The following is a 21,575-nucleotide window of genomic DNA, read 5'->3' as shown; positions in this document are numbered from 1 at the left end:
TGAGATGAACATGAACATTAGTATCACATTTCATGGCGATCCGTCCACTAGTTGTTGATATTATTCACTTAAAACCAAAAATGTCAAAGTCTTAATAATAACTCTAAAAACTCTAAATAATTTGGATACTTTGGGCTATTAATGTTTGTACAACATGTCCTGGTTATCCATGAAAACTGATATATTTCAGTCTAACAATCTCTAAAAAATAAAAAGAAAGTCTGTAGAATCTTCTCACCATGGTAACAAACCAAAAATGAAAAGATTTGCCATTCTCTTTGTCTTTTGAGGCTAAAGCGTTTTAAATAATGTACCGAAAAAAACAAATAAATAGATAATAATTAATCAAGGTTGGCTTATTTGTTCCTGATAAGCAACATTTCACAACTAACTTACTGGAACTAACAAGTAAATACATCAATAACACAATTATTTGATTCCAAATGTCCAAGTCTGCTGTCATCATGGTGATTTTTAACTTAGAAATTAAATTAGCTGTTTTTAATTAGCCTATATTGTATATTTTCATAAACAATATAGACTTTTAGATTTTACAAATTGATGGAGGTGAAGTTAAAAGGCCAATATGGATAGGAGGAATGATTACAGCCACTGTTAACTTGCAATGTACACATTATGGTATTTCAGTATTGCTTTAATATTTTGATGAACAAACTAGACAAACCACATTGCCAATAAACAGAAAATCTAACATAAGATGTATGAACTCTCTATTTTTACGCACCACATATCTGGAACCAACTTCCAGAAAGCTGCAGGTCTGCTGTTTTAAATCAAAATGGAAGACTTTTCTGTTTTCTGCTGCCTTTCACTAAACAATACTATCGATGAACTTCTTATTCTGCACTGTATTTTCTATTCCTTGATATTCTTGTTTTTATTTTTATTTTATCATTTATTTTCTTTAATTTATTTATTAATTTTTAATTTTTAAACTTTATTTTATTATTGGCTTGTTTTAATGTTATTTTTCTCCAATGCTTTTAATGATTTATGTAAAGCACTTTGCCCTGTCGTTGAAAGGTGCTATACAAATAAAATTGCCTTGCTTTGCCTATATTGTTATCTTTATGTTTGCTTGCTGTAAATACCAAACTGAATCTCAACAATCCAACAAGCGAACCGCCTACAATTTATAGTTTCTCAAAAACGTAATGCGGCAACGGCAACTTATCACCAGCAGGTGGCAGGACAAACCAGCTGATTCTACTGTTTCCACTCTAATGTGTCTTCATCACTCTCTTCATCTGGAGAGAGAGAGAGAGAGAGAGAGAGAGAGAGAGAGAGAGAGAGAGAGAGAGAGAGAGAGAGAGACTTTGAGCGTCTCTGTGTTGCATGGTCTTGTCATTAACAAAAAGCACCAGGAGTGGGAGGGTGCTGAGCTCCTCATCTCTGTGTCAGAGCCAGTGATGAGAGACAGTGAGACCCACAACACTCATGCTCTCTCTCTCCCTCCCTCTCTCTCTCCTCTTGACTTCAACCTCTAAGTTACACTCCTTTGGATTATTATTGCTTCTTTTTTCTTTTTCTTTGAATGCTGAAGACGCCTGCCGAGGATTGAAAGAAGACTCTGCAAGGAGGATTAACTTTTGCAACTTTTTCCTGATTGAAGCTTGATGCTGCGTCTGTTTTTAAAGCTGGAATAATGCCTTCGTGCTGGAGTGGAAGCTCCTGGTTTGCAGCGGTGTTTGGTGCAGCGGTGGTTGCTCTCACCGCTGCCAACGCCGGACCGCGGCAGGACAGGAGGCAGGCCGGGTCGTCCTCGTGCTACGGAGGCTTTGACCTCTACTTTGTTTTGGACAAGTGAGTTACCTGAGACACATACCTGACTCACCTGAGAGGGGAGGGATGAATTAGAGGGTTTCTGTACGCCATTCATCTTTAAGTGTTAATATATCAGGGTGAATAACAGCTATTGAAAATTTTTAATTATTTAGGGGGGGAATGAGCATTTATCTACAGCTCAATTTAAATAATCCACTCACCTGTCTCTTCTTTTGGCCTTAAAAAAGTGAATTCATGCATTATTTTGAAAGCGTATAATGCATAACGGATGTGCATTATTTCACATCGCTCCTGTGCTTCTCATCATCCTCAGCCAATATGTTTTCATGATGTCATTTCTGTTATCGTTACGCCCCCTGATGTCATTTCATGCAGGCAGACGGATGGATTGACCGATGTTGCATTGCTCTGATATCGCTGCAGCTCCGCATGCGTCAACAGATGGCAGTGATTAGTTGTGTTATTCATCGGTCAGCTGCAGAGTGCAAGTCCTGTTTGATTCTGTTCATCCTCGTACATCGTATATCTCCTCATCTTCCTCCTTCCTCTAACATAGTCTGCATCTCAAGTACGACACACAGGATGTTTGGCCTCCCTGCAAAGTTGCTCTTGATTTAGAAATACTTTCCATGTTTATCTAATCTGTTTTTTTGTTTTCCTTTCCACCACGCATCCATGGTCCCCTGATCAAACCTACCACACTTAACATTTCATATGATATTATGCTTCCTACAAATGCATTTATAGGTAAAACTTTCATTTCCATCCTCTACAGCATGAGCGATCTGATCAATACAGCCAGTCAAGTGAAAACAATTTAAGGTTTACCTGAGATTTCCTAACTGGCAGGATAAAGATGCACACAGCTCCTCTGTGCAGCGACGGTTAACGTATCCCGGCTGTTGCTTTTGGACGGTGAGGATTGCTTACCTTATGATATTTGCGTTGGAAACTTGCTTTAAAACAACCAGAAGCCAAAAAAGTTTGCCAACTAGGTCGACAACAAACGCATCGTCCAACTTTTCTTATCTGGAAGATGAGTCTGGAGGTCTCCCTCTCTGCAGCTGGAGATGGAGATGGAGATGGTCAGTTCCACCTGCAGCTACACCGCCGTTCCTCTGGGGGGAAATCAGGCAGCAGAGAGTCATTGTTAACACGAGCTGTGTTTTAATGACACAGACCTACATGACACGTGTGACCTGACAGCATTTATTGCCACACAATTCCTTTTACTGTTGTAAGACGGATCCACTACCTCAGCAGTGATGCCCTCCACCTGCCCCACCCTTCTCCTCGTCACCCCATCTGTCTCTGCACTGCCCTTTGTCCATTGCATCCAGATGTTTCAGCCTGCTGGCTGGGCTGTTTGTGTCGGGACTTGTGTCATAGTAACAACGATAAAAGACATTTTGATAGACATGAACAAGCTCTATCGTTTGTATATTGACATCTGCAGGTAATTTGATGAATATATGGGATGACATAACCAACTGAGAAGCTTCTCTCCCCCTCAGTCGTTAATCCAGTTTTCTTTCTTTGCCAACAACATCAACAGGGGACTTTGTGGCTGCTGCTCTAAACTCCAACAACAATATTAAGTTAAAATTGTGAAAGGCCACGGTCAGTTTGCAGCTATTGCAAATAGGGAATAGAATGCAAGATGATAAACATCCACACTGACCTAGTTGTAATCACAGAGCTGGATGCATGAAGGCTTTATGAGGGAACGTTCATCTGACAGGTGCATTATAAAGATGGTAGCCGTAATCTGAGGAATAAACCAGCTCTCATTAGATGGAGGGATGATGGATGGATGATAGGTGGATGATGGATGGATGATAGGTGGATGATAGGTGGATGATATATGGATGATAGGTGGATGATAGATGGATGATAGGTGGATGATAGATGGATGATAGGTGGATGATAGATGGATGATAGATGGATGATAGATGGATGATAGGTGGATGATAGATGGATGATAGATGGATGATAGATGGATGATAGGTGGATGATAGGTGGATGATAGGTGGATGATAGATGGATGATAGGTGGATGATAGATGGATGATAGATGGATGATAGATGGATGATAGATGGATGATAGGTGGATGATAGATGGATGATAGGTGGATGATAGATGGATGATAGATGGATGATAGATGGATGATAGGTGGATGATAGATGGATGATAGATGGATGATAGATGGATGATAGGTGGATGATAGGTGGATGATAGATGGATGATAGATGGATGATAGGTGGATGATAGATGGATGATAGATGGATGATAGATGGATGATAGATGGATGATAGGTGGATGATAGATGGATGATAGATGGATGATAGATGGATGATAGATGGATGATAGATGGATGATAGGTGGATGATAGGTGGATGATAGGTGGATGATAGGTGGATGATAGGTGGATGATAGATGGATGATAGATGGATGATAGATGGATGATAGGTGGATGATAGATGGATGATAGATGGATGATAGGTGGATGATAGATGGATGATAGGTGGATGATAGATGGATGATAGGTGGATGATAGGTGGATGATAGATGGATGATAGGTGGATGATAGGTGGATGATAGGTGGATGATAGGTGGATGATAGGTGGATGATAGATGGATGATAGATGGATGATAGATGGATGATAGATGGATGATAGGTGGATGATAGGTGGATGATAGATGGATGATAGGTGGATGATAGGTGGATGATAGATGGATGATAGATGGATGATAGGTGGATGATAGGTGGATGATAGATGGATGATAGGTGGATGATAGATGGATGATAGGTGGATGATAGATGGGGTTAAGGGGGCGACAACTGCAAAGAGATGCAAAATGACTCCTTGAGAACTACAAAGATGCACAAAACGACTTGCAAGGGGATGCAGAATAACTACAAAAGATGCAAAACAACAAAAAAAGTGACACAAAATAACCACAAAGAGATGCAAAACTGCCACAAAGACACAGAATGACCACAAGGAGATAGAGAGTCGGAAACAAAACAGACACAAAGGGACAATAAAGAGACAGAAAATGACACAAACTACAAAGAGACATTAAAGTGCAACAAAGAGACAAATGATGACAAGATCCCAAATGACTACAAATGTCTACACATTCACATAGAGATTCAAACAACTATAAAGAGATGCAAACTAATTCCATAGAGACTCATTATTTATAGTTACTTTGTGTTTTGGGGTCTATCTCCTATCCTTAAATGTCTGTGCCCAGGGGCCCATTGCTTTATAACCCGTCCGTGGCCTCCTGTTGATTTGACATCGCTCACACAGCAGCAGAGAAGACGTCATGCAGCTTCGAGGCATTGAAGTGGTTAAAAAAACACACGTTTGTTTGTCTCTCCTCAGATCTGGGAGCGTGCAGAATCACTGGACAGAAATCTACAACTTTGTTGAACATCTAGCTCATAAATTCATAAGGTAATAAAACGTTTGAGTCGTGTCATTAAGTGGGAGACAATGCAACAAGTAATGATCACAGATCCAGCGACGTATGTTTTTCTTTTCTGCTTCCCCCTCAGCCCACAGTTGCGGATGTCCTTCATTGTGTTCTCCACGGAGGGACAGATCTTAATGAGCCTGACAGAAGACAGGTGGGTGCGGATCCCCTTAAAAAAAAGCTTTTAATCCCTTCACTTTTTGAACGAGAGGATATGCCACATTTTGACAAAGGCCACACGGTTCTGATCCCTCATAACTCCATGGAGAGGAAGATTCCAGTTTCCCTCGCTGTGATCCGTCTGTAGTGTCGCCGGTCTGGAGAACTACTTCATCATGTGGTTTTTCGACACATTGTGGGCAGTTGATGCGTCTGTTCTTTCCTCAGCAGTGTCACAGAAATGTTTTCATTGGATTCACTGCTTTCCCTCGTATCTTATAGGGCTCATTTCCCGTCTATCTGCGTGACAGTTCCTCCAGCCCACATAAACCGATATGGTTTAACTCATTCATCCGTTACACATTGATGGTATTATCTGTAAATGCTGCCCTTATGGAAGCCATTATTCTGTTACCACGCATGGCAGCGTCTGGATGTGTTAAAAAGTATATGTTCACAAACGGATGTGACATTAAGGCGACATTTCCAATTAGATTGAGGTCATCTCTGTTTCCCGTCTGCTCAGGGAACGCATTCGGAAAGGTCTGGAGGAGCTCCAGAGGGTCCTTCCAGGGGGAGACACCTTCATGCACGAGGGCATCCTGAGGGTGAGCGACGTCTGATTTATCATCCACTCCAGAACAAAACATCACACGGTCCACAACGAGAGCATGGAGGCGTACTAGAAAAGTGCTTTAAATCCTGCTTTTTCTTCTTTTCCACAGGCCAGTGAGCAGATATACTACGGAAACACTGAAGGTGTGGAGCACTTTTCTTTACTTAGAGAGGCAGACACACTGTTTCACCTCAACAGGGATCAACCAGAACCTTTTTTTGTAGGATTTCAATAGATGATACGATCAATTATGTCTACTATTTAAATGATAAATGGATATGCATTTATATAAGGACTTTCTAGTCACTCAAAGCACTTGCATTCATACGATAAATACGACATGTGGATAAAGATAAAACTCTCTTATCATAAACATGGAAAAGGTGGTAAATGGAGGCAAAGATTCCTTCCTTCACTTGACGAGAAGAGAAGTTCATCCTCACAGTCAGTGAAATATCAAACTCCACCTGTAATAAAGACATTTATAGGTGGAAGGTTGTTTTATCTCTATAGTTTAGATTTTTTGTGGAGGACAAACTTGCACAGCAGGATGAAACCGAGCTCAAGGCCCCTAATCTAATAAAGGCCTCCGAGTCGACTTCATATTAAAGTATCATCACATCAACTGTGTTCAGGGATTTGCCTCTTGACTTGTAATTACCTATGTTTATTTCTAGAATAGAGGCCTTCAGGGATATAACTCATAACTGTGATTCCGATGCTATCGTAAGAAGTGATTACATATCGCATCGCCACATATATGGCAGCATCTTAATAACGCAGGATAAGATAAGGTTGAGAAACAGCAGCAGGGCTGACTGAGCGTTTGTCTGCAGGTTATCGCACCGCCAGCGTCATCATCGCTCTGACGGACGGAGAGCTCCACGAGGATCTCTTCTACTACGCCGAGAGAGAGGTGAGGGAGGTCACACACATGATGAGCAGGTGATGGAGCACATCACACACTGACACCCAATACATCACCGCTTTGATCCTCTTACTTTAGTCTGGAAAAAATAGGGTCAGGGAGATTTATACATCCAAGCCCCCCGTCGGTCTCCACACATGTGTGATTTATCCGCCCTTCATTCATGCATTACAGGTAAAAAGGTGTGCGAGAGCCCGAGGCTTGACTCAGACACATGTTGACAGCCGGGATGAAGTGAGGCTGACGTTTCCAGGAGCTGGAAATGTTCCACTTCTGTGGGAGCTTTATGGGTCGTCTTTGAGCCCCAAAAAGCCACAGGCATTAATACACTTTCAGGCATCTGTGGGACATTTCTATCACATGATGTCTGAGTAATATTCACCAGGAAGACGGTGTTGCCCAACTTCTAGTAAAACACTCGATAAACACAAGCCTTTTTTCTTTTTTTCTCTCTGTTTGGACGGTTTGCTGTTGTGCAATGCAGAGGTGTAATTGAGCCCAGGTGCCGAGCTTCTTCCTGTTTTTGCTTTAAATGTGTCTATATTCGACAGGCCAACCGCTCCCGAAGTCTGGGTGCCTCCGTTTACTGCGTGGGGGTGAAGGACTTCAACGAAACACAGGTGGGTTTTTAGTTTGTACCCTAACGTCTCGTGACATCTTCAACGGACAGTAAACGTGTAAATCACAAGCTACGGAAATCAAACTCTTATTTTGAAAAACTAGTGTTTTGAATTTACATTTACTCACAGTTCGCTCCAATTTTAAAAACAATCTGCCACTCATATATCAAAACTATTTATTATAACCATCAAACATAAAGCAAACAAGGACTTAAAATGCCTCTAAATGATTTATTTATTGTTATTGTTGTTCACATATTTAGTAATCATTACGGTGTGAGACAAGAAGACTTTTTCTCCTCCATCATGTGGATTGAAAATTGTTTTAATTTCCCCACTCCTGTAATCAATTATGCTTTCATCTTAACTAATTCTGCGTTGTTGTCACTTGTCTCCCCGACAGCTGGCAAACATCGCTGACAGCAAGGACCACGTCTTCCCCGTGAATGACGGATTTGAAGCCTTGCAAGGGGTCATCGACTCGGTGAGCACTTGAGTTTAAAAGGAACGTGGTCCTTCACAGTCTCTCCCGTTAATCCATCAACACGCTGCTCACATGGCAAACAGGAAGCCAGACAAACACAGATTCTAAGTCATTCGGCCAGGGAGACTTCCAGGAATAAAACCTGCTGCGACTGTGACTCGCCTGCTTTGATCATCACGGCTGACGTCCGGCCAAACACCATCAAAGCCCTGCAGTGTTATCTCTCAAGACCCGCCTCAGCGGTGTTGACTTCTTTGTATTTGCTAGCATGAACAAAAAAAAACAGTTTGGGCTGTTGTCACTGGGATGGGAGGTTTGTTGAGCAGAGTTAAAGGTCAGGCAGCTGACTTTCATCTGGAGCAGATTAACGGCAGAGTCAGAGCTTCTCGTTCATGACTCGGTCCTGCTCGTCTTCAGGTTTTACAGTCATGTTCCTGGAGAGAGGACGAGAATAGAGGGAAACCCCGCGGTCGGATAACACCAGGGGGCAAAGGTTAATGAAGAGGCGCTTGATAGTAACTGCTGCAGCCGAGTGGATAAAGAGATCCTTGTTAGATTTGCATGGCTGGCTGCTGAAAAGAGTTTCCTCCTCGTTTCCTCAGATCCTGAAGAAGTCCTGCATCGAGATCCTGGCAGCGGAGCCGTCCAGTATCTGTGCAGGAGGTGAGACGAGGGAGACGCACTTCCTGTTCAGGAATTAAATCAGACGGTAGCACATCTACCAACATCTAACCCTCGCTGGAGGATAAAAAGTAGAGTGAACGCCAATCACAGATATAAAAAACAAGTTTTAGTACCTGGGACTCCAAAAGGAGGTATTGTGTCTTATAAAATGAGCAATAGTCATGAAAAATCAAGGAGAGAAATGATAAAAGCTGTTAAAGAAGGCCCCAAAATGATCATTAGGATGATAAAGTTCCACATTTCTGCTTCTCAGCTAAAGTTCTTTTGACTTTTTTTAAATTATGCCTGAGAACTTGGCTGAAGGACAATCAGGTCTGCAGAGACACTGAATGTGTGGGCGGGAATTTAGTGTTCAGTTTTTGTTTCTTAGGTTTTTAAGATTGGAGTTTTTATTGCATCTGCTTTTAAGAAAGTTTATGGGTTTTTGATGGTTCAACTTATCTACAGATGGAAATGAGCCTGTAGCTAGATCTGTTCCCATATTATACACCGTCTTCTTCAAAACTTCTGCCAGTCAATACATGATCTAATAAACAGTGATTTCAGTAACTGAAACAAGTATATTCTAATATATTATAGATATATATTATTTACATTATGTGATATGTAAATTCAGCCGTAACAAACATAACTTCCCAGGTTAGGATGAATAAAGAACATCCATCTGAATGAAATGTGTCTCCCGTCCTCGCCCAGAGTCCTTCCAGGTGGTGGTGAGAGGAAACGGCTTCCTGCAGGCCCGCAACGCCGACAAGGTCCTGTGCAGCTTCCGCATCAACGACACCCTCACCAAGAGTGAGTGAACACCAACACCAACACCAACACCGTGTCCGTAGCGTTGAAAACAACATCTCTGGCTCACGATGTGTGTTTACGTCACACATGACTGATTCACAGTCTGACTCCAACATGATCATTCCTAATAAAAACAGCTGGAATACACACGTTTGGATTGTATCTTAATACAACCGAGAAACAGCGAATCACCAGCACAGCTTGAATCCTCTGTAATCAAACAAAGAGCCACGCTGGTGTTAATGGTTCTGTGTTTTTGTTTCAACACAATTTGACAGCCTGGAAAGAATCCAGAAACAAAAGAGAATGAGTTCCACCCACGAGTTCAGAGGAAAACCTTTAAGGATGCAACCAGTTCCCTCTCACGGCCTTTTAATGGTGATTTACTGGAAGACCACTTCCTGCCACGCGTTGCCACGGTAGCTGCAGAAGGTGCTCACATATTCGTGCAAAACAAAACGTACGTGTTTAACCTGATGTCTCCACCACGCCTTCCATTTACGACTCTTTTCTGCTTATTCATGCCGCATTAAGTATGCGTGAAAGTGCCTTCGCTGTAAATCAAACATGCGTAAACAACTCAGTGAAGCCCACGATGAGCAACAGTAACAATTACACAGAACCATAATTACAACATCCAACTTCCTGCATGCAAACAGCGGACGTGGAAACAATTAAGGAGTGAAATTATCTCCTCATGTCAAACTCATTATAATCCTCAAGATGCATTCAGTTCTGGAGAATGTTCCTCTGGAAGGAGTTTACTCGTTCACATGAGGGGTAAACTTTAAATATAAATAATTAGGACAGGGATGGCTTGGCTGGAGATAAATACAGGAAGAAAAAAAGAGTTTCTCTTCTTTCCAATACATCCCCGGCTGCTGACTCCCCCGCTCCAGCCCTCGATTCTTCACAAATACAGTGAAATGGTTAAAAAGGGAAAGCAGCGTTTGTACCTGCATGTGTTGTGCAGATGAATAGATGTTTGAGTTTGTGTGCAGGAAAAAAGTAGCAGCAAGTACATTGAGGCGGGCCGGGATCTGGCAGCTCCTGTATGGAGCTGTTCTTGTGACAGATGTTGTTGCCATGGAGAGCAGAGCTGTCACATGATCAGACTTTCACTACATGATGGATAATTATATTTATTTTCTTTTTTTGGCAAATTAAAAACACTCAAAATACAAGTGTGGGGAGGTGGAGAGAAGCTCTGTAACCATAACATTATTTAAGTGCCACTGGATTTTTGGGACGATATCATATTTGTATTATAAATGTTCAATATTTAATTTTTATATATCACAGTTATCAATACCAGTATGTCGTGCCGCCCCGAGTGTGAATAACGGGAAACAAAATATGTAATCTCTTGCTAAATATGAAGTAATAGCTGGTTAGCTTAGCGTAGCACAATGCCTGGAAACATGGGGAATAGTTGCTAAAGCTCATATTTAATATTATTTGTTTCATCTTCATGAAAATGTATTCTAAAGACATCAATTTGTGGTTTTATTTACTTCCCGTCACCATGACGACGAGCCTCCAGGGAGTTACTGCTCCTGGCTAAAAGAAACAGGAAACGTGTAAATCATGATTTGTTGTTTTTAAGGGGTTTTCTTTCCTATAAGATGAGTTATTATTGAACCTTGGAGGAGCTGGTGTTGTACGGGAAGCACTTTTTGAGGTGTCGAACCCTTTAAAGCCAAACAATTTTAAATATTTCTTCAAGTAAATTCAAATATTTAAACATTTCTTCTCAGAAAATGCTGCCGTTTACTCACGACTGACTGGAAATTGACCTCTTTGTCTCTTAGAGGTCGTTCGTCTGCCATCGTCTTGGGCCGTAAATCCAAATCAACTTAATGGTTAAGGTTGAATTCTGGGCTCTTGTCTCGTCTGCAGTTAAAACATGACCTCGTTCTGGGCTCTGGGGGAGTAAACAGTAAAAAAACCCCATCATGACACCGACTCTGGATGTTCGTCAGCATTTCTATCATCGAGGGATTTTGGACCCGGCTGCGAGGCCACTCCGAGTGCAAGGTGTGTGCAGGGATGACCTCTGACCTGGATCATAGCTGGGAGCTGTTTTTGGCAGCACCCCCCCACGTCCATGGTGGTGTTTGTAGAGAGGAGAGCGGAGCGACCCACATGCTTGTGTTGATTTCCTCACTTCTGGGGTATGCTCTCCCCCTGCCAGGATAAACAGACAGGCTTGGGCGACGATGCTTGTTGGAGCAGCTCTCCCTCAAAGCCAGCTGGACACGGACAGGATTCGAGCTTTGCCTGAAAAACAAAAAAGGCTGTGGTGGTTTTGGTGGTTTCTGAGAGTCACGCAGACGTCTGCAAAGCGGTTGTTGCCTCTCGGACAGTTTGTCATCGAGTTAAATTGAAAGATGGGACAGGATATAACTTCATTTAACGTGTGTATACTTATTAAATTACATTTAAATCAAAACGTCCAGTCAATAAATAAATACTCACTAATCAGGCTAAACAATGGCATAATCTGAAAGGTGATTCAGGTCATGATTTGTTGGTAAAACCCGGTTTAATAGGACTGACCCGTATCTCCCTTCTCCTCCAGTGGTGAAGCCTCTGATAGTGGAAGACACGTATCTGCTCTGCCCTGCACCCGTCCTTCAGGATGAGGGGATGTGAGTCCTGCGATGTATTCAAATATATGTGTGGTTTCACATGACGCCATCTTCTCCGTTTGACAGCCGACATGTTGTTTCTTTTTCCTTTTCCAGGGCAGCGAACCTTTACGTCAGTATGAACGAAGGGCTCAGCTTCATCTCCAGCTCAGTCACCATCACCACCGTGGGCTGCGTGAGTACGACGTGGAACTATTTTATCCAAAATCTCTTTCTTCTTGGGAAACTATGACGCATGCTTACATCATCGGGGATACACAGGGTCGCCCATAAAGTAGAATCATTTGCAAATGTGTTCAAATGTGCGTCAAACAAATGTATGAATTCATTTCACACATAATGTAATCATTGCACCTGGTTAAAAGTGATGACTGATGCATTTAAATAGGAATAAACAGAGGATTGTGTCTGAAAACTAAATATTCTAACTTTATGTGGAACAGTGAATATAGGATTTTATCACTGGATAAAAAAATGATCGGTATAATGTCGTGACCCAGTAATTTTAGCCATGATCGTGATATGACATTTTCATCGTCCCATGCCTAGCTAGTACAACCAATATCAACCGATAACATGATGACACCATCAAGCAATCTGCAACTCCGGCTCTCCAAAGAGCTAGAGAAGGTCGCGAGCTCGTCTTTTGAACGAGATCCTAAATACGGACTGATGCCGCTCCGTCTCCACTGAGAGAAGTGCTTGGTGTCCTCTTGATGCTCCACGTATTCAGGGAGTGTGTGATGCGTGTCCGTCTCTGTCACAGTCTGATGGGACCATCCTGGCCATAGCTCTGCTCATCCTGATGCTGCTCCTGGTCTTGGCTCTGCTCTGGTGGTTCTGGCCTCTCTGCTGCACCGTGGTGAGTTTTTTTACTAAACGCTGGTGCAACAATTACGCCGGCACACACGCCGGTCTGCTCTCTTCACATTTTTTAAAATGTGCTGTTGGAATGCGGTGATATTGCTCGCAGACAATAAGGAAGAAGAGAAATCTGTTTTCCAGGTTGCCTGTTTGTCTGGCTAACGCCCGCCTAAGGCATCTTCTTAACCTGAACAGCATCTCCATGGTGAGGGGGTCTAGGAGTCAATAAGGGGGCGTATTGGCCCTTCTGGGTCCCTGCAGCTGAATTTAGGCAACAGCCAGAAGAGGTCAAGGTCACAGTGAACGAGTGTGTTTAAGTAATTATGCTGCTCCTGAAATAATTTGTTTCCAGAGGTCGCAGCAAGTGACCTCCAAGTCTCTCAATACCTCCTCAGTATATTTACTGAGGAGCTGAAACTAGTAAATCCTTCCATCGGTAACGGGGCTGACTAATCCGAGTCTGTGTGGAAACAAAGACTCAAATGAGCCCTTTTGGGTTGGGGTTTTTGTCACTGTGAGATGTTTGAGATTAAAAGTTTCATGAAAACACGCCTGTGCCATTATTTAGACAGCGTTGTACCCGCCAGCATCATAACGGTTAACAAGCTCTCATGTAAACAGCCTGCTCGCTGTCAGAACCTATACTTCTCCTTTTCAAAAAATGAAGAGCGTGGTGTCTCTTCAAAGACCCACTCCAACGTTTCCAGCGCTGGAAACAGGAGGGTTGAGAATAGCCAGGGAGAGATGTCAGCCTCCTTTTTTTTTGGTGTTTTTAACAACATGGCTGTCCCTCCCTTTACTTTCTTTCTGTTCTTGCCCATTAAGTTGCAAATTCGAGTCCGTGCAGAGAGTGTGTTTAGGAAAGCGATTCGAGGTTACCATGGGGAATCGTGTCGTGTTCCAGGATTTGGAGAAGCGTGGAGGAAAAAATCACAAATGAGAATCAGAATCGCTTCAATTTGCCAAGTGTGTTTTAATGTAGAAAGAAATTGTCTTTAGGCCTATAACAGTGGTGAAAAAACACACTGGCAGCTCATGTGGTGACGGGAAGAAACAGGAGGGGGAAAGTGCACGACAGACTCACTTATAGATTCTTATAAATATCTATGGGCAATCAGGAAATTGCACAAAATAGAGGATAAATACTATAATATTGCTGCATACAGATGTTTATGAGAGCCGGTTAATCGTTCCTTCTCCAAATCAAAAACCTTGGGACAAAAAAATGTGGATAGCAGATTTCTAGGTCAGTGCATGGCTCTTGTAAAGTCCTGCAGAGACTTGGAGGAAAAACAATTCCTCCTCGCGTGTTGTGTAACCATCGTGCTGCACACAGTGGACACACTGCTGAAGCATGCAGCCTTTAAGAAAATCAAGCTTGATCCATGTGTTTGTGACTCTTGTTGTCTGACGTATGTCGCCCTCCTCCCTCCACCCTCTCATGTGATGTTTTCCCCCCACAGATCATCCATGAACCCCCACCACCGCCTCTGGAGGAGAGTTCGGTAAGAGCTGCAGCGCCTCCACTAGAAACTCATTATTTAAGACTCAGACAGCTGCCAGTGTTTAGATTGTGCTTATTAAACCTCAATGGCTACGCGGCGGCGTTCGCTCGCTACTTGGCGTAAAACTCTGATTTCACTCAATTAGAAATTCATCCAATGGGAGTTAACGCCCTCTTAGAATAACAGTCCTCTCTGGTTGTGTTCAAGACGTCAATCCGTGTTTTCCATTCCAATTCCTTTGTATCAAAAATCCAATATTTCTTTTATCCTGGAAAACAAAATATGACGCAACTAGTATTAACCAATTACTACCAATAATATGGCATCCATCCGCCTTCCACAGCGCCAGAGAACGTCAGCTAATCTTTCAAATGATCAAATCTAATTCCTCCCACGTCCCGCCTTGATCCTCTTCCACTCAGAAATCAGTCATCGTTCTGAATCTAGAGACTCTAGAAATGCTGTTTCAGCTCGACTTTAACGTGATATGATCCAAAAGGGAGACGCCATGGCAACCACGGCTTCAAAGACAACATTCGGTCAGAAAGGGAGAATAAAGAGGCTCATTTTCTCTGATCTGACAACCAGAACGGAGGGGACTGTTTAGCTAGTTAGCTTGTCAAAGAGTTCATTAATCATTTCCTGCCACACTCCCATAGGATGATGAAGACTTTGAAACCCCGAAGAAGAAGTGGCCGACTGTGGACGCCTCCTACTACGGAGGGAGAGGAGTCGGGGGGATAAAAAGGATGGAGGTGAGATCAGGTTATCTGAACAAGCTGTTGCTGTTAATGAAACAAGGATGAGGGCTGTTAAAAGCAACCTGCTAGGATGTTCCAGGTTAGCATACCAGGCTTTATGATCTATGTGACTCTAAATGGACCATAATTTACTGAATGAACATCACGTTCTGTTAAAGAAGACTTGGAACTACGGATTGAGATCATGAAACTCATGTTTACAATGTTTACCGAGGTAATAAATCCAATGAGAAATAGAAGTTTGCAACCAGAGGAGTCGCCCCCTGCTGGCTGTTTGATAGAATCCGAGTTTAAAGGCACAGTCCGGGAGGTTGCAGCCTGATCTCATCTATGAATTTCATTTCCTGACCATCTTTATGCCACATTTTCACATCGATGCCACACACTGGAAGCATCTGACTCTCCACGCTCTCCGTTCATTAGGTCCGCTGGGGGGAGAAAGGCTCCACCGAAGAAGGAGCAAAGCTGGAGAAAGCCAAGAACGCCAAAGTGAAGATGCCTGACCAGGAGTACGTGGAGGCGCCGATGCGTGTCCTCAACAATGGCATGCACAAACCCATGGGCTCACGCAAGTGGTACTCGCCCATCAAGGTACCAGCAGAAGCGCTTCATCTGCTCAAAATAACAAAAATGTAACGGAGGATTGGCTAGATTTGTTTTAGGAATAACTTTTATTTATCAATGCATTCATGGTTGTGTACCTCTGCTGGGATAAATGACTTCCTCAGCTGTTAGCATGTGTCCCGCATGAAGCGAAACATCTGTTACACATCTCTCCATGTAACTCTGGCGGAGGATAAGTAAGTAATAGTGTTATTAGAACGGCGTAGTGGAAAAGTAGCATGATGTGTGTTGAGGTACTAAAGCTTAGGTGACTTGCTGGCACACACGGTCCCTTCCTCCAGGGCCAGCATGGGGTTAAAGGAGCCACTGTGAAGGCTGCAGTCGGCGGGGGTTTGCTAATAGAAACCAGACTCCCGTTGGATTGACCTCCAGGGAGCGGGCCTGCAAAGCCAGCACTTTTTGTGAGGAAAAACAGCTGCATTCTCTGCCCTGATATCCTCAAAGTATTTGCTGTGGTTTAAAAAGTATGAAGAGTCAGTTCTCGACGGACTGAAACGGATTTGGGTTCGTCACCGTGGAGTTAGATAATACGGGTCATTTTCACACGGAGGGGTCACACTGTGTGGAGATGTGTGACCAGATACAGGGCTGGGTATCTTTAAAACACATGAGGTCATTCCTACCTGGTGTAGAGATACGTTGAGGACAGGACAGACAGGTGAAGTGGTGCTAATGTGTCGATAGATTCTGTTTTCAGCTGAGCTGGACCGGAGAATATTCAGTTACAACAGATCCTCGTTGTTCTCCGTGTTCTCCAGAAACTGTAATTTAGCCCCGATGCATTTCATGAGGAGCAAACAAATGTTTTTACATATTTTGCATTCATGTGAAAGGTGGTTCATGTGGATCTAGAAAAGGGATTAATAATAACTATTGGGAAAATCAACTTAAAGAAACTGAAAAGACAGAATTTGGTCAAGAGACTGTCAATGACTAATAACTCGTAATTCATTGACATCTTGATTATGAACCATCACTTCAAGAAAGCAGAATATTTACAGAATAAATTATTTTGCATATAGTAGAGAAACTAGCTGTAGTCATTCATAGAAACATAGTCAGAGTTTTTCTTCATACAAAGTATAGTAAAAAAGCATTATTGAGGTGTTGGTATCCAATCCAAGGTATCAGTCTCTGAACTATACATATAAAAGGTAATTTAAGATTATTATAATGGTTTTAAAGTTTCCTCTCTGTTTCCATAGAGCAAACTGGATGCATTATGGGTACTCTTAAGAAAAGGCTACGACCGCGTTTCCGTAATGAGACCTCACCCGGGTGACAAGGTAAGGAGAAGTCAAAAGGCACGAAACCATAAATCACGTATGTATTTCTGACTCACCGCTGACGTAAGGCTCCTGGCCGTGCATCAGCAGTTTTTGGCAAAAGGAGGCGATTCCTTTGTATCTGAAAAGGACGAGAAAATAGACCAGCTGTGAGCAATGAATACGCAGCAGAAAGGCTCATGGGAAACCTTGTGGTGAGATGGGATTTAGACTGACTACAGCGGGCAGCAATGTAAGGATGTCTGGGGAAGCCATTAAAAAAAAGGCAAATTTAATTCCTCAAAGGCCAGCTGTAGTGGGACGGGGTTTGGGGGGGGGGGGGGGGGGGGGTGTTGGGGGGCATAACAGTACGATGACCTCTACTGTTGGCAGCTGACGTGTAGTCTGAGACTGTGGGATCTACAAGAGTTGAAAAAATGAGTCTGGATAAAGTCTGAACATAACAGTCGCTCATGTTCCTGGATTTCAAAAATAAAGGGATATTCAAACATTTTGTAGGCCACATTTTTAAGTTAAACGCATCAATGGGCTGCATTCTGAGAGCAGGATTAACCCTTAAGAGGCTCGATAAACACCTGAAATAAATGAACAGTTTAATTTTAAGCACATTTTGATGATCATATCATTGATTACAATTATTTTGGCCAGGATAATAATGAAAGAAACTCTCATATCATAGTGCTAGAGTGCTAAAACACACATACACACATAAGCAAGTAGAGCGAATTCATTCCGAATGAGATCACACGTCTCCCATTTCCTTTAGATATGATCTTATCCAATAAATACAGGTAGAAATCCATTAAAAGCATTATTCAATATATACGGTATATTACGGTAGAGTATTATACATATTACGGTACAGTAAGTAGAGCTCAACCACCACTGTGTAATTAGAAGTCCTCCACACTATAAACCTCCTCATTAGTGGAAAAAAACAGCATCCTTGATGATTCGCAGTTAACGAGCTTGTTCTGGTTGCAATTAGGAGTCTCTTGTCACAACCTTGATTTTTATAACTTCCCTTAAATGAATGCAGTGGTCGGAGGGAGGAGGTGTCGCGTGTTACTGAGCCTCTTTAAAAAACGTTTGATTTAATTAGTAAAAGAATCAAACAGGGAAGGACACGATATTCAGGTTAGCTGCGAGATATCAAGGTCAATTCAAGGGTGGAATTGTCCTTTAAGAAGCGAATCCTTGCTGCATGTATGTATCATATTGGCTGGTTTCGCCTCCGAGGTCATTTCGCTGGTAAATGAGGCTCAAAGGAACGCTGTCAGGCCTTATCAGTCGGCTGCAACGCCCCGATCATGCAGCTGCTCCCAGGGTGGAGCTCCTTTCTGCAATATGAGAGTCTCTCTCTGCATGACCTCACTTTGCTTTTGGGGGAAGAGCGGTGGCAGGTTATTTTGTCAGGGGGGCAATTATCTGTATTATCTACTCTGAGAAATACAGTATTTATATGTGATATTAAACCACATTAGTGTGTGTGTGTGTGTGTGTGTGTGTGGACAGGAAAGCCCACATTTTCCTCTAAAATCTGGATTTTCACATTTCAGGGCAAATGCATGAACTTCACCCGCATGAAGTCTCCCTCTCCTCGCTACCCGAACTACAGCCACCAGCCGTCTCCCATCTACAACCCCCCATGCAGGACCCCCCCTCCGCCGCAGGCCTGCCTCCCTCCGAGCCCCGGCAGCCCTCCGTCATCTCCATCCTTCTTCTCCTCCACACCTCCTCCATCCTCGCCTCCCCCGTCCCCTCCCCCATACACGCCGCCTCCCACCCGGGCTCTCCCTCCTCCCGCCCTGCACATACCTGACCCGCCGGTGTGCCCGCCCACCCCTCCACCTTCTGCCTCCCCGACTGGCTCCCTGCCTCCTCTCCCACAGGGACGAGCTCCTCCACCCGCCCGCCCTCCGCCTCGCCCCGGCCTGTAGAGCTCTGGGAGCAGACGGGAGTTTAACAGACTTTTTTTTAAAAAGGGCAGTCGGAGTCCCACCAACAGTGAGCACATGACCCTTGATTGGACCTGAGAGGACCTGTGAGCGCCTTGTGCCACGCTCGGTGGGCTTTCCTGCCTCGTGAAGCGGACCAGCGAGGACTATTTGTCTGCAGCCTTCTTTGTACACATCTAGCCCGACAGCGAAATTGCTCGGATGCTTGAATTACACCGACATTCCCTACAAATGAGGTCATGCAGGCCGGCTCGAAAAACATTTTTTTCCTCCATGGTCCCCAGAGCCGCTTCGGGCCCCGTTGTCCCCTCCGTGCGTACGCAAAGATTGGACGAATCCCGACCGAAGAAGAGGAACAACAGCTCGTCGGCCAACGCCTCTGAACTAGGAGCGCAGTCTCAAAATGACCGTCACACTAAAATATGTGCAACATCTCCTGATAAGAGATAAAAGACTCCTGTTGCAAACATTCGACAGATTTAAGATGATTTACAAGAATCTAAAAATCCCTGATTTTTTTTGTTTTGTTTACTCTTTGAATGTTGAACAAGTGCATGCAATCGTTGTTTCTACCTTGTTTTATACGTCGTTAATGCATCTTTTTGTTATTTTACTTGTGTCGAGTAGATTGCATTCTTTATTTTTCAGGTTAGAAAAGGAAACACCTGATGAACACATGTACAGTAAGCGTATTAAATCAGCCTAATGTGAGTCACAGCTGGCCTCATCTTTGTTTGCACATGATATTTAATTATAACAGACCTGACCGAGATGTCTGCAATCACAGCCAAATCCATCGTTACGTTAACAATGTCAGGGAAAAGCTTCACGCATCGTCTTGCTCCTTCACCAGCAGCCTCTAACAAAGGGCTTTCATGTAAATAATCATTTTGATTTAATGTGTGTATATCTGTTTCAGCAAGAAAGAGGCTTTTCAACCCAAATAAAATGCTTTTTTTCAGCTCTTCAAAGTGTAAAATATGATAAAATCCTGCTGCTTCACTGGTCATTTAAAGTTCAGTGTAGATTACATTAAAAGGTTAACATGGAGCTGAACCTTGAGGGTGATCAGCAGAAAGCAGTGCTTCAAACAGCCTTATGTAAATGTCAAAAACCTGAGAAGACCTTGTGTAACTTTCCACCATTACAACACAGAGCAGACCTCTTTGCTGGTTTAATTCAAAATGAAAGTAAACAATTGTATTAAATTGGCCTCCTTATTTTATTTGTCTTTCTGTATTTTTTCCTTCCAATGCAAATGACTTACCTGCAAACCCATTTACTTCCTGACAACACGAAAACATCACTCATCAAAAGCCCATAAAAGGCTTTAATGACTTTAAAAGGCTCCTCATTTCTCTGCCACAAGATTCTTTTACTCTTTATCCTATTTTCTTTGATTTCACAGGCTGATGGGTTCATCGGGTTCACACAGTGGACGGTGGCTTTTTACAAAAAGAAAAGAAGAAAAAGAAAAGAGCACCTCACTCACGCCCTGTGATTGGAAAAAGAGAGCGAGAGAGAAAAAGAGTATGGCTAACTAATCCCAGATGTTCGTATGTTGCATTATGTCACACGTACGAACGGAGTGAGCAATCTTGGAAAATATTAGACGCCATCTAATCCTCAGGAAATGTGGACAGGCTGCAGGAAAAGGTGTCCTGCTGCTAATCGCCCGTGACATTATTTGGGGACTGGCGGAGGACGGGAGAACCAGCGAGCTTCTGGATGTCCCTTTGATTAAGATGTGAGGTCGACGACATGCAGCCACGTTTTATAGCCGCCTGTCAGACACATTCAAATGCGAGACGTCATGGCGTCCGTCGCCAGCTTTCGTTTCCACTCCGCCTTGAGAATTACAGCACAGATGTGTAACATATACTATATAAACATGACATCACAGACATGCACAGACGTCTCCCATATGATAAAACCCCAACAATAGGCACTGTGTGTGTGTGTGTGTGTGTGTGTGTGTGTGTGTGTGTGTGTGTGTGTGTGTGTGTGGGAGTTCATCAGTATAAAACATTAAAATCAGAGATGAAGTTGACCTTATTTTGTTTTCTTCAGAATTTGGCAGCGCTGGAAGTGAGGCCAGCTTTGCGTTAAACCAACATTCACGAGTGTCTGGCCTGCATGCAGCTTGCAGGGGAGATAAGATTAGATTATCAATAAAAATAATAAAAAATAAAATAATAAAAAACCGAAAGCCACGTGCTTATCCATCTATACCTATTATGCATCAACTGCTGAGATCAGGGACTTTCTTGACAAATAAAACAAGTCTTTAAAAGAAGATTAAAAAAGGGACGAAAAGATTTAATACCCATCATCAGGAGCAGGCAGGA

General features: G+C 42.9%; 1 protein-coding gene across 1 annotated transcript; it reads left to right on the top strand.

Moving 5' to 3' along the window:
* Positions 1-1,417: 1,417 nt before the first annotated feature.
* antxr1a (ANTXR cell adhesion molecule 1a) lies at positions 1,418-19,243 on the top strand. Its single transcript, XM_084025116.1, has 18 exons — positions 1,418-1,824; positions 5,202-5,273; positions 5,375-5,446; positions 5,978-6,059; positions 6,177-6,210; positions 6,904-6,983; positions 7,547-7,615; positions 8,019-8,099; positions 8,702-8,762; positions 9,480-9,578; positions 12,160-12,229; positions 12,326-12,404; positions 12,996-13,091; positions 14,557-14,598; positions 15,258-15,353; positions 15,783-15,950; positions 17,189-17,269; positions 18,829-19,243. Exons 1-18 carry the CDS (start codon positions 1,667-1,669, stop codon positions 19,207-19,209), a joined length of 1,821 nt encoding a protein of 606 aa, XP_083881242.1. The 5' UTR covers positions 1,418-1,666; the 3' UTR covers positions 19,210-19,243.
* Positions 19,244-21,575: the final 2,332 nt, after the last annotated feature.

Source organism: Eutrigla gurnardus (genome assembly GCF_963514095.1).
Source record: "Eutrigla gurnardus genome assembly, chromosome: 13".
Taxonomy (NCBI): Eukaryota; Metazoa; Chordata; class Actinopteri; order Perciformes; family Triglidae; genus Eutrigla; species Eutrigla gurnardus.
The sequence above is the reverse complement of the archived record's forward strand: the minus strand, read 5'-3'. Positions and strand labels throughout refer to the sequence as shown.